The sequence below is a fragment of the Dasypus novemcinctus genome, chromosome 16, assembly GCF_030445035.2.
Source record: "Dasypus novemcinctus isolate mDasNov1 chromosome 16, mDasNov1.1.hap2, whole genome shotgun sequence".
Taxonomy (NCBI): domain Eukaryota; kingdom Metazoa; phylum Chordata; class Mammalia; order Cingulata; family Dasypodidae; genus Dasypus; species Dasypus novemcinctus.
The window spans coordinates 69,891,702-69,908,572 of NC_080688.1; the positions used below are offsets into that span (position 1 = coordinate 69,891,702).

At 35.2% G+C, this 16,871-nt stretch overlaps 1 protein-coding gene across 6 annotated transcripts in view; it reads left to right on the plus strand.

Annotated features, from left to right (window-relative positions):
• Positions 1–16,871, plus strand: part of DCC (DCC netrin 1 receptor) — a 1,130,593-nt gene that overhangs the window by 1,070,165 nt on the left and 43,557 nt on the right. For all 6 annotated transcript variants that reach the window (XM_058277746.1, XM_058277743.2, XM_058277744.2 and 3 more), the window contains exon 25: positions 3,623–3,739. In XM_058277746.1, the coding sequence (XP_058133729.1) occupies positions 3,623–3,739 (117 nt within the window). The remainder of the gene's footprint in view (positions 1–3,622; positions 3,740–16,871) is intronic.

Here is a 16,871-nt window from a genome sequence, read left to right on the forward strand (position 1 = left end):
TAAGTGGATGCCCTATCCTTTGGGCCAAATCTGCTTCCCTAGTTTCTATCTTTAACTAAATTAACTGATTTAACCAGTTGATTTTATAATTGTGTAAATATAATCACAATATTATTCATGGTGAAAATACTGTTAGAATCATCAAATGAGCTAAATAAATGGATTTATTTTTAGCATGATCATATTTTTAGCAATTTATTACCATTCTAATTTTGATAAAATTTTAAGCTTAGACAGTTTTTGAGAATAGTATAAGGAACTCCTTGATAATTTTAACCTAAATCCATCAATTAAGATTTTTTCCTGTTTGTTGTCATTTGTATTCTGTGTGTGTGTGTGTGTGGCTCCCTCTCTGTCTCACTTGCAATCTGTATCTCTTTCTCAATAGAAAGATAGATATAGATATAGATAAAAAGATAAATGCCAACTTAATTCTCTTGCACTGGTAAGCTATTCTAATAATTTTGTCCTGAAGATCTTAAAATTTCAAAATTTCTTTTAAAATACAACAATTTGACTAAAAATTTCACAGGGTTAATCCTTCTCAACTCTTTTAATATGTAGATTCAGATTTATATTAATCAGAGAACATATTTTTGGATTAAAATTTTAAATAGTAGTCCAGTTTCTCCATGTTGCATTTATTTTCAGTGATTCCAGTTATAAATATTTAGATCTTCTTTCCATGTCTTCCATTTCAAACACTTTCTCTTTGACCATTTTTACCACTTTTTTATTGTATGAAATACTCTGGGATTTTTCCTTGCTTTTCTTCAATGATTAAAATTGTCATTGAAATCAGTCCTCTTTGGGCATCTCATAATTTTGTCTCCATTTCGGAAATGATTTTCTTTTTCTCTGAATTTCAGCTACTCCAATTTATTTCTCATGGTTTTCTGTCCATGTCCTTATTTTTTAATATTTGCTTAATTGTTGTATTCCCATATTCCCAAATGCTTGTTTGAGGATATTTAATTCAAACTAGAATATTGTGTTACAATTTTCTTCTGCTTTAAATTTATCAAAGAAATTTTCATAAGCTGAAATTATTTCATTCTTTTTTTTTTGTTTTCTTTTTATACTGATTTGTATAGATGAAGACTACTTATGTTTATCTTGGGTAAAGAATTGATAATTTAGAGTCATTTATAAGATTGTTCTTTCAAAAGTTTCTTCTTCTGTTAGTGCAGTACGGTTTTTTAATGAACATGTAGGGAGGGGGTAACATTGGAGCAAGTGTTTAGTGTCTCAATAGTGGACTCAATGTGTTTCTGGATACTGAATTTTCCTCAGAAAACAGCTATTTCTTTTTCCCTTCTTCTTCCCAGTCATGTTTATTTTTTTATGCTATTGTTTAAAATCTACACATTTTTAAGTGTTCTAGTCTACCAGGAAACTTTTTCAGAAGTTTTACAGTTAGAGTATAATTTCTCTTCTAATGAATGATTCCGGGTCCATCTTGGAGTCCTCGTCCCTCTTCTCTGTTTGGTGCAGTTTCAAAAGAGAAACAGCAATCCACAAAGGCTTGAGGAACTGCTTGAGTAATAGCTTTGTTGATATTGTTTTTCATTTTTTTGCTTACAGGCAATTTGAAGTTTGTTGTGTTCTCTGTTTTTTAGTTATACTGAAGAAGTAGGATTCACATAGTTTAATTTGTCTTCATCAGGGTTCTATATAGTTTTTGGAGGTATGTGGTCAGATTCAGATTTAGGTAGCCACCAATATCTTGGTTACCCAAAAGTTTCTCTCGGCATTATTTTACATTTACACTTTATTAACCATTATTTTGACTGAAAAAAGATTCCATTCATAGGATAAAAACAAGAAAAAAGTACATAAAGTTACACAATAAAAAATAAGTTTGACTTTTCCCAATCCCAAATTCCTAATCCTTCTCCCCAGTGAAAACCAATGTTAAAAATTTTATGCATAGCATTCCTATGCAAATATGCAGATAAAAGATAGGTGTGTTTGTTTACAATATGCTTTCTTATTATTATTACACAAATGGGTACATGATACACACTATTCCTATCTTTGGTTTCTTTCCTTTATCATGTATTTTGATTAAGATTTCAAGTTCACATATATCATTCTTTCTTATTATTTTTAATGAATTTTTAGTATATAGAATTTAATGGATCATTATAAATTTATAAATTTATGTAATGCTCATCCTTATCTTTGAAGACCGTAGTTTGTTTCCTGTCTTTTTGTAATAAGATTTCATGCCTTTGGGTCTGAAATATTAGTTTCATAAATTATGGAAAATTCACATAATGAAACATGGAGCTATTAAAATTATATTACTAGCTTATTTATTGAATCAGAAAGATTCTGATTTTTCTTAAGCAAGTTACAAAAAAGCAGTATGTACAGTATAATGCCATTTAAAAATATATGAATATGTATACTCTACTATTTCTACATATATATGCAAAAAGTATAAATCTCTAAATAAAAAACAGTAGTTCTTTCTGATTAATGATATTATGTTTAATTTTGTTAATGTTTTTACAATGAAAATATATTTGGGTAACAATGAAGTAGTTAATATTATTTAAAATATCTGTGGACTATTTCACACCCAGTAGGATGGCTATTATTTAAAACAAAAACCCCAGAAAGTTGCAAGTGTTGGTGAGAATGTGGAGAAATTGGAACCCTTGCACATTGCTAGAGAGAATGGAAAATGGTACAGCCATGGTAGAAAGCAGTATTGCTGTTCCTCAAAAAGTTAAACACATAACTACCATTTGACCTGACTATTCTGCTCCTGGGTATATACTAAAAGAATTGAAAACAGGGCCTAAAACAGATACTTGTACACCCACCTTCATAAGAACATAATTCACAAGAGTCAAAAGGTGCAAACAATCCATGTGTCCAGTAACAGTTGAATAGATAAATAAAGTATGGTATATACATTCAATGGACTATTATTCAGCTATAGAAAGAATTGGAGTTCCAATACATGCTACAACACAGGAAGAACCTTAAAAACTTTGCTGAGTGAAATAAGCCAGTCACAAAATGACAAATATTTTATGAGTCTACTTTTATAAAATATCTAGAATAAACAAATTCGTAGACACAGAAAGGAGATCACAGGTTACCAGCGGCAGGGGTGAGTGGGTGAGAGAGTAGGGTGAGGAGGAATGGGGAGTCATTACATAGTGAAAACAATTTCTGTTTTGGGTGGACTCTCTTAATGTGTTTGTGGATACTGAATTTTCTTTGCTTTTCTTCAGTGATTAAAATTATCATTAGAATCAGTTCTCTTTGGGCATCTCTGTTTGGGTAATGAATAAGTTTTGATAAAGGATGGAGGCTTTAGTAGTATAACATTGTAAATGTGGTTAGTATCACTGAATTATATACTTAAAATGTTTAAAATGAGAAATTTTATGTTATTTGCATATATGTTTGTGTATGTCTATGTCTATGTGTATGTGAATATTTATCACAACAACAAAATCCAAACCCTTGAAAATAAAACTGTACTTGAATGATTAGAAATGACATAAAGAAAGGGCTGCATTATTGAAGGAAAGGTATCTCTCGGGACTATATACATATATTTATAAATACATATATTTGTGTGTATATATATATGTTTTAGGTCAAGACACTGAAGAAGCAGGGAGCTCCATGTCCACTCTGGAGAGGTCTCTGGCTGCACGCCGAGCCACCCGGGCTAAACTCATGATTCCCATGGATGCCCAATCCAACAATCCTGGTGAGTAAAATTGGTACCCTATTAAGAAATGGACTGCTCTTTTTATTTTATCAAATAATCCAAAAATACAGCTTTCCCTGAGTTTTCTAGGCAAATGGAGATAGTGAAGAACAACGAAAACTTTATCATTTGTAATTCGGAGGTGGAAGTCCTCACTCATATTGTTGCATTTGTTGCATACGATCAGGTGGACTGCCCAATGGTGATAGATGGCTGTCTTAAGAAATTGTTTGTAAAATATATGAATTTATGTAAAAAGAATTGAACTCTCAGTCAGTATTGTTGATCTTATTCCAATTATCACCTTCATAGCTTTTTTACTTCTTTTTTTTTTTCAAGATTTATTTATTTCTCTCCCCTTCCCCCCAACCAAATTGTCTGCTCTCTGTGTCCATTCGCTGTGTGTTCTTCTGTGACCACTTTTGTCCTTATCAACAGCACCAGGAATTTGTGTTTCTTTTTGTTTCATCATCTTGTTGTGTCAGCTCTCCGTGTGTGTGGTGCCGTTCTTGGACAGGCTGCACTTTCTTTCGTGCTGGGTGGCTCTCCTTACGGGGCACACTCCTTGTGTGTGGGGCTCCTCTACGGGGGGGACACCCCTGCGTGGCAGGGCACTCCTTGCACACATCAGCACTGCGCATGGGCCAGCTCCACACCGGTCCAGGAGGCCTGGGTTTGAACCACGGACCTCCCATGTGGTAGGCGGATGCCCTATCCATTGGGCCAAGTCCGCTTCCCTTTACTTCTTTAATAGGTACAATTTTTCTGGTTAAATAATCTAGCTCCCTTGCAGCAAGTATTACCAAATATCCACCAATCTTCCTTATTGAAGTTTTCTATCATCCTTCCGCATTTCCTGAAGATATCAGCATCTGGGGATCACTTTCTTTCCAATTACATCTATGATCAATCTTGGTAATTACAGTATCTATGCAGACAATCCATCCAATGCCCTAGACTGTTAGTTCTTTTGTGTAACCTGCAATGATATTGACTCTTTCCCACTACAATCCATCAACTCTATGTCACACACTAAACCAAAAACTGCACTCCTACATACTGTCAGTTTCCATCATCCCTTTTTCTATCACCTTACTGCATACCTGTTCAATTATTCTATTACTCCCTTGCCAACAATTCTTCAGTCCATTAACCCAGCCACATTCCCACTGTCCCTCATCCCCCTCATTCCCTCATTTCCCTCCATACTCAATTTCAAATCCATAGCCATTTATTATCATTTCCTGGCAAACATCCACATCTCCCTGGATCCTCACTCATCATCCTACTCATCTGAATAAAACCTCAATGCTGATGAAACCAGGTCCTGCACTGACTCTTAGCCCATATCTTCACATCTGAACATGTCTGGAGAAAAAACAATTGTCCTGCTTGCTGGAAATAATGACCACAGACAAGCTTGAAACTAGTTCCAAGTCGAACTCTCACCTGCCTGGAAATGCCACCCCATATCTCTGTCATTCATTGTCTCCCTTTATTGGTTGGATGTCTGATATTTATTCTTATTTTCAGAACTCCATCCCCTATCCCCATGAAAAGAGAAGCATTCAGAAAATAGCATCCTTACCCTTCCATCAGATTTACTAACCCACCTGTATTTTGCCTTATATATAGCCAAACTGTGCACCTATCTGAGGCTAACTCCTTCTTTTGTCCCTGTTCTTTCTCAATCAGATAGAAATACTTCTGTAAGTTTACCTTCCTTTTTCTGCATAATTAGTTGTCTCTCCTTACTAGATTACTCCCAAAAGCACAGAAACATACCATAACAAGCCCTGTATTACACACATTTCCTTGAAGGCATGCCCCCTTGTAACTATAACCCCACTCTTCCCCTTTTATTGAAAAAATACCATTAAATATTGTCTATACTTACTTTCTCCTCTTTTTAATCTTACTTATTATTTTTAATGAGATTTCCATGTTCCCACTCCACTTAAATGATGATTGCCAAGGTTTTTGATAATCTCCACATTGCAAAATCAAATGGTCACATCTCAGAATCTCTGCAAACTTTGGCAGAGTTTATCAACTTTTACTGCAGCACTTTCCTCACTTGGGCAGGACCCCAAAAGCTCCTGGTTTTCTTCTTACCACATTGGCTGCTCCTGCACCTGCTCCGGCTCCTTTACTTACTCCTCCTCATCCCAGTCTCTTAGTCAGAAAGTGCCCAGGGCTCAGTCTGCTCCTAGTATTAATCACTTTAGTGCTTTCTATATACTGGTGGATCCCAAATGCTATCTCCAGCCTAATTTCTTTTGAAAAAATCCAAAATTCCTATCAACTCTGCATGCAAGTTTTCCACTGGCTCTCTAACAGGTGTGTCAACACATCCAAAATGGAACTCTGACTTTTCCATAATTCCCTATACCACTCCAAATGGGACTCTCCTGCTGTGCTCCTCCTTTTGGTAAATGAGATCACTGTTCATCCATTTATTCTAGTCAAAACAAGAAAGAAGTTTCATGTCTCTTTATTCTCTTTGCCTCATACATCAGATCCAATCTTTCAGCAAATCCTGTAGTTTCTGTTTTCAAAACATGTCTGAAATCTGATCACACCTCTACATCTCTACAGCTGCCCTTATCCAAGCCCCCACATCTCTTGTAGATTACTGGACTACTATAAAACCTTGCCGCTAGTTTCTTTTCTTTAAATCTAGCCTCTATAGTCAATTGTCTACACAGCGGTCTTTTAACATATGAGTTAGATCATGTTACTCTTCTACTCAACAAATTCTAGTGACTTCCCATCACAGCCTCTAGTCATATCATTCACTTCATTTTCTATTCCTCCTCTCTATTCCATTTCAGATTGGCCCTCCTCTCTGTTTCTTAGATAATAAACACATTCTCAATTCAGGGCCTCTGCTGTAGTTGTTCTCTTGCCCTGTATACCCTTTTGGTCTATATTTACACGGATTACACCTAATTTTGTTCATGTCTGTACTCAAATACCACCTCCATAAACAGATTTTCCCTGACCATTGCTTAGCATAGCATCTCTGATCATCTCTAGCCTTTTGTTTCATTTTTCTTTAGTAGCACTTATCACAAGTCTACTAGCAGTTTTGTGTTTATTTGTTTCTCATATTAAAATATAATCTCCATAAGGGCAGGGATTCTGGCCTGTTTGATTCCTCTGTGTCTCCAGTGCTCAGAACAGTGCCTGGCACATGGTAGACCCTCCCTCAATACAATTTAGTCAACTGAATAAATTAATACAGAAACATATATGACATTTGCAAAGTGTCCGGCACTGTTCAATTCATGGAGTAGACACTATTCTTATACCTGTTTTATCAATTAAACAACTGAAGCTTGCAGATTTTAAGTAACTTGCTCACAGTTACACAGCCAGAAGGTGACAGAACCAGAATTTGGACTCAGAAGGTCTGGCTTCAGGGTCCTGTACTTATAAACATTATGCTCCAAGCATGTTCTGTGAAGCGATTGTCCTCTTTCTTTCATTCCATTTACTACATATGAAGAGACTCTACTCTTGGCTCCCTCCCCTACCCCAGCCACTTCCTTCTTGCATCTAAGTTCTATCTTTGCCAATTTTTGATAGCTTCCTTCTCAATAATCATTTTGCTTCAGAACCTTTGTGGGGCCTTTCTGTCTCATATATAACTTTCTTGGCAAATAGTTTCCTTTGGCCTGTTGAGTCTTCTTTCACAGTATTTTTTGAAATCCCTGGCTGCCTTCTCATTCTCAAGAGTAATACTTTTATTCTCTTCTTTATGACCGCACACCCGAACTTTCAAAAGAGATTCACAGTCTCCCTGTCTGTAGTGTCTTCCCGACTCTTATCTATCTTGCTTGCCAGATTTCTCCAATGACTCCCTATTGTCTGCCAGGAAAAAAAAAAAATACTCCTCTGCATATCTGATCGGAACCAACATTCCTAGTTTCCTGTTGCTATATGCTTATATTTAGCCTAGACTCTTGCCAAGCTAGACTAATTGCCAGTCCCAAAATAACCATTACCCTTTATTTGTTTTACATTCTTCACCCTTTTCTCATTTTGAAGTGACTCAGTGGCTACCTCTAGCTAACAGAGTTTATGCATCTATCAAATACCAGAGCAGATACTGATGCTTGCACAAATTCTTTCTTTTCTGATTACTCCATTCAGACATTATGATTTCCTTTTTCATGCATTCCTTTATACCACCTTTGTGGTATTTTTTACATACTGCCTCATAAGCTTAGGTATTCAAATCCAAATTTTCTTTCTCTAAAAGCTTGTGAATTACTTCATGATAGGTAGGGACTGAGTCTAATTCATCTTCATATTCACACAATGCATGGCTCAGAGCCTAGCACAAAATTAGTGTCAATTTTGTGCTCGGACACCTGGGCAATCTCAGAATCTCTCTGATAGATGACCTCATCAGCAATACTGAGGTCATGCATACTATATCTTGTTCATATCCTTTTTCTTATTTCTAAAAGATTTTTGAATGAAGTGTCTCCAGTTCACAAACCTGGAAACTGAGGATCTGAGAGTCTGAACCCAAAGCCTCTGCTCATTCTATCCATCACACTGTGCTGCCTCACGTTGTAGCCCACAGACCTGGGTTGCTCCATGACTGAAATAACAAACCTCTTCATAGTAACATTGTCTGTGTCTGACTCAACATGCATGAGACCCCTAAGATGATCAGCAACAGATGATTTGTGTATGTGTGTGTGCTGTTATGAAATTCCATATATGTGGTTTTTTTTGTTGTTTAATTTTATTTTATTTTTTAATTGTCTTTTAAGTTATAGATCACACAGAATGTTACATTAAAAAGCATAAGAGATTCCCATATACCCCATTCCCTACCCCCCTACCCCCATCATTTTTTTAAACTGTATTTCTTTGAAGATACATAGATCACAAAAAATGTTACACTAAAAAATATAAGAGGTTGCCATATACCCCACCCCCACCCCACTCCTCCCACATCAATGATGTTGATGTTGTTGTTGATGATTTTTTGATATTAAAATTTATCAAATATGCATGTATATTGTTTTTAATGTTACATATGATTATAAAATTTATTAAAAAATTCTGGCCCAGCAATTCCATTCCTAGATATATGCCACTCTTGGGTGTGTACCCAACAGAAATAGGTACTGTGTTCACCAAAAGACATGAATAGTGTGGCAATTCAATTCGCTCGCTGTACATTTTGGGTCTTTATTACTGGAGTTAAATAGATTGTCATAGATTCAAACAATGGAAGACCATTCAGCAATGAAAATAAACAAATTAAAACCACACAAAACCATCTAGAGAATTTCACAGATGTCATGTTGCACAGAAGAAACCTAACACACCTGCATGATTCAATTTATGTAAAGTTCAAAAACAGGCACAACACTTTTGATGTTAGAATTCAGGAGGGTTGTTACTCATCTGGGATTGGGGGTAATGAGTGACCGAATGAGGCCATGTGGCAGTTTCTGCTGATGCTTCCATTCCTGCTCTGGATGATGGTTAAAAGCATTTTTCCTATGGAAAATCATTGAGAATTCCATTTAGGACATATTCAATTTTTGATATGTATATTATACTTCAATAAAATTTTACTAACAAATGAAAAGAAGGCATAAAATATACATCTTTTTAAATAACTTTGTGACATTTCATTTTTCTTTGTTCTCTTCAAGGTCTGGGTTGGTGAGACTGTAGCAAAACTAAATTACTTTGACATATGGTCACAGTTGGTTTTAAATAAAAATCTTTACCCTTCAATTAAACAAAATTGTCTGTTTGCATCTGACCCAATTGATAAGGCTTCAGAAAACTTTGTTGAAAAAAAATGTAGAACTGTATCTTGGCAGAGCTGTGATTTCATCTAGAATAATAGATCAATTTACTGATGGTCCCCACTTCCAATCACTTAATTTTATTAGTATATTAAATCTGGCATAATTGCAAACCACAGCATTTTTCATATTTCCAGTCACATGTATAAAGATGTTTTCTGTTCCGCTTAGGAATAATTATGCTTATAAGGTTTTGTATTTTTCTCTTCTTCCATGACATTTCTCACCATGATTTATAAAACATTGATTAGAAGATAAAATATGTGCACTCTGAATTTGGTTTTGGTTCTTAAAACCCATGGGGAAAATGTATTTAATTTCATCAGAGTGCAAAATCTGTTTATTTGTCTAAAATTTATCTTTCTTGGTTAACAACATTACATGACATATGCTATTCCTTACCCCCAAACATATCTCACAACTAAGTACACTGAGGTTCATGAGTAACATGCCAGTTGAAAAACATGCAGCAGATAACCCAAATATTTTGATCCCCAATCCAGGGCTCTTTCTAGAAAAATGATGGCAAAGAGTGACAATTTTTAGAATGACCAAAAGAGTCATTTTAAGTGTTTGTTTTTTTTCACTATGATGAAATCAATTATGAGAAAACAGTAGCATCAGAAATTTACCTGACCTTCTACAGGATATAAGGGTTTCCCAAGAATCAGACTCTGAGACAGATTGGCGGACAGGTCTTATTGAATGCCGTGAGGGGTGAGGGGCTCAGGATAATGCAGAAAAAGAAATTGAACTGATGATGAGGTTAACAGAGGCCTCAGCTGAAACTACAGGTTTCTGTGGGGCTGGGATTATCCTTCAAGTTATCCCAATGCCTCCAGTAGTCATGATTGATGTGGAAGGGATGTGTAATGAGGCAAGCATCTTCCTTTGCCTGAGAGCAATTCCTGGTGAGTGATTTAGGTTTAGATTACAATTCTAGAATTTTATGACTCAGTGGAATATAGCTATTCATATGGCCTTGGAGAGGTTCGCTTTCTATTTTTGGCCTATTTTCTTCTTGTGTAAAATGCTAGGTGATAGGACCAAGGAAGAAGAGCAGATTGAATCGGATAATGCCTGAGATCACATCACTTGTACAACTCTAGTGTTTTTAATGTATGCGGGCTTGGTGGGCAGATTGCTTTTGAATTTCATATTCTCTTTTTTTTTTCCTTATTCCCTGTAAATATTTGAGAAAATATATAAATTCAGTCATTAAGGTAAAAGAAATCTCAGAAAGATAGCCAGAAAGTTCCAGTAAAAAGGCTTAGGCAAAAGAGGTTATGCTGTTTTGCTTTTATAATGACTTTGGGGCTATTTATGGCAACCGGTTTATGGACTTTAAGAACATTCACTGTGAGAACCAGCTCTTATTTTCCTATTCTGGCCATCTGCTTTAGACACTTGGCTGCAGAACCCAAACAATGAGTTGGCAAACTGTTGAAAAATAAAATAAAGCTATATGAGGAAAACCAGTTTTTGAAAACTGGAGTTCTACTGGCTCTAGGTGCCATACTACGAAAAGATCCTCTTTGGATACAGATGGTCATTGAGAGGGATTGGCCTGTGACAATAATCCTAACCCCTGGAACATTAAATGCCAAGTCAGAATCCATATTTGACCCTTGCATTCATGGTCTAAGAAGCCTGCAGACTAAGACTGATTTACCTTAACGGACTTTGGGAACTGGGTATTCATTCCATCACCTTGTTGACATCCACATCCATCCAAGAATGCTTTCACAGGGGTAAGAGAAAAGTACTGCTCCATTACCACAAACTCCAGCAGCATGTAGAATATCAACTATTCAGAACTGTGCGAACGATAACTAGGAGCACTGGGTTCAAAGCGCATTCAAATTTACGTTTTTAAGATGAGATTTTTCTTTGAGTTTTAAATGACATGCTTCATTTCTTCTCTTACTGCAGGAGGAAATCTTTTTATGCACAGCTATAGCCCCCACATAACCATGTATATATGGCTTTGTGTAAAAATAGACTTAAAAACAATTGTGTGTGAATGAGAGTTAAAAGAGAGGTTGTTCTTGAGAGTTCTAAAAGGAAATGATGTTAAAAAGTCATTTATTAGTAAATCTACTGGATTTTCAAAGTCAGCAGATTAGTTGGTTTGTACAGACAGTCTAGATATGGCTTTTAAACTCAAAGGTGCCTATAGAGAGTACAAAGTTGTATCTATAGGGATAATTTTACAAGGTGGGAAATCGACTTGTTTATCAGAGATTTAGGAATAATCATGTAAAGATCTGACAAAGAGTTGGTGAAAACAATTACAGATGATGAAGTGTAAAAGTAGTATATACTTAGCTTTTAGAAAGGTTTCTTAGAGCAATGTAAAAAACAAACAAAACTCTCCTTAAAAAATTCATGTCACTGAATTCTTCCTTAATTCCTATTATCTCAGAGATTTCTACAACAAAATACGACTATCATTTATTCCAGGGTTCTTCTCATCTGAATTAATGTATTTTGAAGATCTGGGGTTGCATATGAAAGACAGACTCACACTTTCTTGAGAAAATCACTGGATGCATAGGAGGGAGGAGTGTGATGATTCAGGTCATCTCAAGTGAAGCATGGCATCTTAGTGCAGAGTCTACTTTTCTTCCTATCATCTCTCTGATAGCCATGGTATCATAATATACACCCAGATGCTCACAACTGTTTCAGATTTCTGGACTTCATAACTGTATCTCAACTGAGCAGATCTCAGTAGAGAAGGGCCATCTAGAAAGGAGTAAATGAAGGATGTAGGGGTTTGAAGTTCCCCACTTACAATGCCCTCCATTTTTAATCTCAAGACATTTTCATAGCCATCTCTCGCAAGCACTGGGCTAGGCACTCCCATGCCACAAATCATTTTGTAAAGTGTGTATAAACCACATTTTACACGTGGGCTGGCTACATTTAAATTAAGGGCCTTCCCTTAACTCGCCCCAGAATTTGAGCCCAGATTTTGTTTTTTAAACATAACTCTAGTTCTTTTCCTCCCCCAGGGAAACTTTTCTTTCTAATCTTAAAAATTTTACATGGCCATAATTTTCTCAGGTTCAAATCTGAGTTAAAAACTAGTATTTATCTACTTCTGTTTCAAAATATTTCACTTTTTTTTTTTTCAAACACAAGACAGGGTGTTTTAAACAACATTTTCTTTTAAATCATATTCAATCCAGTCTTAGATGGCTCTATTGAAGCCCTCGTAGATTAATAACAAGAACTAATAACAATTACCGACATTTATGGAATCCTGGCTCCTGGCCAGGTACTCTACTGTACTTCTCTGTGTAGAGTCTTGGGTAATTTGAAGCTGTGTGCAACCCAGAAAAAAGCATGCTCTTAAATCTAATCCATTTCTGTGGGTGTAAACCCACTGTAAGTACGACATTTTGATGAGGCTCCTTCAGTTAAGGCATGGCATGGCCCAATCAGGATGGGTCTTAATCCTATTACTAGAGTCCTTTACAAGCAGAATGAAATCCAGACAGACAGAAAGAAAGTCACCAGCAGCCAGAAGCTGAAATTAATGGAACCAGAAAGAGAAGGGAGAGACCAGGAGAGGCCATGCTGTGCATTGACATGTAACAGAGACGCTAAGGGCCAAGGATCAGAATGCCACAATCTTTGGGGAAAAAACACCACCTTCGTGACACCTTGATTTGGACTTTTTCTGCTTTAATCCATGAGTGAGTAAAATTCCCATTGTTTAACCTGAGCCATTTCATGGTATTTGCTTGAGCAGCAAAGGAATCTGAAGAAGGTCTCTTTAATCCTCATAATGAGTGGTACTGCACAAGAGTGTGAGTCCCAGGAGGTGGAGACCTTGAGAGCCATCTTCTACACTTGTTATAATGATCACTCACTAGCAAGAGGCAGAACTAGATAATGAATCCTTACTTTTTGACTTCAGCGCTTGGACTCCTTAGTGCTAGGTTACAAATAACTATAAAACACATATTTGTGAACGTTAGGACTTTTCCTAAAGGAAACTATTGTAAAATTAGTGGCTACTTGTAGATGCCATTCTGTGACACTTGCTTCTTAGAGAAAATTTTAAAACGTGAAAGTGATATGAATATTTATTATTGGCAGTAGGCACTAAATTTCCAGATAGTCCATATAATATAAAGACAGAAAAGGGATGGGAGGCAGAAGCAGAATAAAAAATAGTTTTACCTAAACTCCTTTCACTTCAAATATCCTTATCTTTACTATTATATTTATCTATTTTCTCTCATCACCAAATCTCTCAACATTGTCAAGTGTCATGTTGAGAATTATCAAGGGAGGGATTTGTTTTTAAAAAATTTATCTCCACTTTAGGTATCCTATAGGTCAAATTTAGTGCTAACGTTTTAAAGAATGTCATAAAAATTTTCAAATACCAATATGCCCTGTTTGGGGAGCAAAATAATTTGGTCAGGGAATCTCTACTTGAAAAATCTTTGTGCATCAGTGTTAGATATAAATCCAATTGTTGGCAAGCTGTGTCAGAACAGATTTCTTGTCATATTTGGACATGGAGCAGAGATTTATTGAAAATGCCTGATGATATCGCTCTCTGAGCTATTTTACATAAGCATAGCTATGTAGTGAATTCTTTCAGTTGTAGTGTTTTTGTGTGTGTATGTTTCTGGCTCTCAAAGGTGACATTTAGGGGGCAAATACAAAATGATGTGCCAATATACAGTGTTTTATCCAATGTAAGCTATAGATTGATTATTTTTGCAACTGCATTATAAGTATAGACTTCTTTTATGAATGAATCATGGATCAATATACTTCAAAGGCAAAGATTTAGAATACCAGCTATTCAATTTCATGTAAGGAAATAAAACGTGAACATTTTTGAGATGCAGAAATATACAATAGATTTATTTTAAAAGATCTTTGCAAACTCTTTGTACACAGGTCAGTAGCCAAAGTGCAAAACTATTAGAAAGTACAATTTCCTTCTTTGGTAATGAAGGACTCGGACCTAGAATATATTTAATCTCTTGGGTTCTCTCGTTTCTCTAATTTATAGATTATGTGGCTTGCCAAACTTTTATGTCTCTCTATCCAGATTTATTCAGCTCTACACAAGGAGATACTTATGAAACTCTTTTTTTCTAAACATATTCTAAAACATTGGTTAACTTCAAATAATAATATTGGTGAAGAAATGTGCCACAATTTGTTGGATGGGTACCTTCTGCATTTAATGGAAACTGTCATTATCACATTTATCTTATGAATAAAAATATTCACAACAGGAAAGCACTTACAACCTGGCAACCAGCCATAATGGCAATGCATGAGCCAGTTGATCAGTAAGATGGCTGAAATCTCAAGTTGACTGACCTAGCATCTGTATTTATACAATCGCAATCATATAAATACAGACTTTATGTTATCATATGACTCTTATTTACAAATGCATGCCAACCTTCATCATAATTATTTTCATATCTATAGTTAGTTATACACCCTGGGAGACTAAATAATACATCACACCCTTTAATAAGTTTCCAGTGGGTTAAAATGACAGACTTCTAAATATTACTTTCCATTAAATCCTATGAAAAATAAGAAGTATCTCTAGCACTGTGCTGCAAGAGACATGAAGACAAAAACATTATAACTTTCTGTCCTTAAGAAGTTTTAAATCATTTTGGTCAGTATCCAGCTTGAATTCCTGGTTCTTTTTATTTATTTATTTTTACATAAACTAAAATTTTATTATATATTTTTCAAGATACAGAGATCACAAAAAATGTTACATTAAAAAATATGAAAAGTTCCCACATATCCCACACCCCACCTGCTTCCCCCCACTCCTCCCACATCAACGACTTCTTTCATCATTGTGGCACATTCATTGCATTTGGTGAATACATTTTGGAGCACTGCTGCACTGCATAGATTATAGTTTACATTGTAAATTTTCCACTCTCCCCCAGTCCATTCAGTGGGTTATGGCAGGATATATAATGTCCAGCATCTGTCCCTGCAATATCATTTAGGGCAACTCCAAGTCCCAAAAATGCCCCCACATCACATCTCTTCTTCCCTCTTCCTGCCCTCAGCAACTACAGTGGCCACTGTCTGCAGATCAATGCTACAGTTTCTTCCACTACTAATCACAACAGTTCTATAGTAGAATAAAAGTAAGTCCACTCTAATTCATATTTTATTCCTCCATCCTGTGGACCCTGGGTTGGTGATTTCCACTCCACCTCTATATTGAGAGAGGGCTTAGATCTGGTCTTTTTAAAAGTGCCCTAGCCTTTTATTTTTCTTCTGGAGTCTATCATGTATATCCATACATTTACTCTTTATAAATTATCTTTATTGAGGCATTACACTATATACCATCTCTCATCAATTTTTTCCCTAAAATAATTTTGAGAGCTATGTATCACCTCACACATTTAAAATATTTTGTTATAAATAAAATAGTTGTGAAAGATGTAATTTTTCTGGCACACCATTTTTTTTATATTAATCCAAAAGCAAAAATATCCCAAAGTAATTTGATATCTACTGTCATCCATTTACAAAACAGATGAAGAAGCTCCACTTTTACAGAGGAAAGTTTATATCACTCCCTTTTCTTCACAGAATAATTTATTTTTATGATTGATGTTTTTTATTGATCATATATTTAATTTCTTTGCAACATAATGTTTGTATAAATTGAAATTGTATGTTTTTATTTCACTTTCCATGACTATAAATTTCTAAATGTTCAACATTGTTCTTATTGACTGAGTTAACATTACAGTTATTATTTCTATAAAATTGTCTATAGAGTAAAATTTTATTGGAATTATTATCACTTAATGACATTAATGGGGCTTTTTGTTCAATTATTTCATACATTCCTGAATGAAAATTACATATTGCATAAATTATATTCCAATTATTTATTTTTGGTCTTTTAAAATTATTTTTATTAGAGAAGTTGCAGGTTTATAGAAAAATCATGCATAAAATACATAGTTTCTGTATACTGCCCTATTTTGAATGCTTTGCATTAGTGTGGTATATTTGTTTATCTAAACACTAAAGAAACTTTGTTTGCCTGTACATATGAGTAGGTATTATATCAATGAGATTCTTATATTAATAGCAATCACTCAATGATTTGGACTTATTAACATATTATATGCAAAAATCATACTGTGTGCATTCATCAAATATTATTTTAATAATCTCTCAACTAACAAATAGCTGAGTCCTTCTCTGATTTGTGATGGAAACCATTTGACTTGCAAGAGCATCTA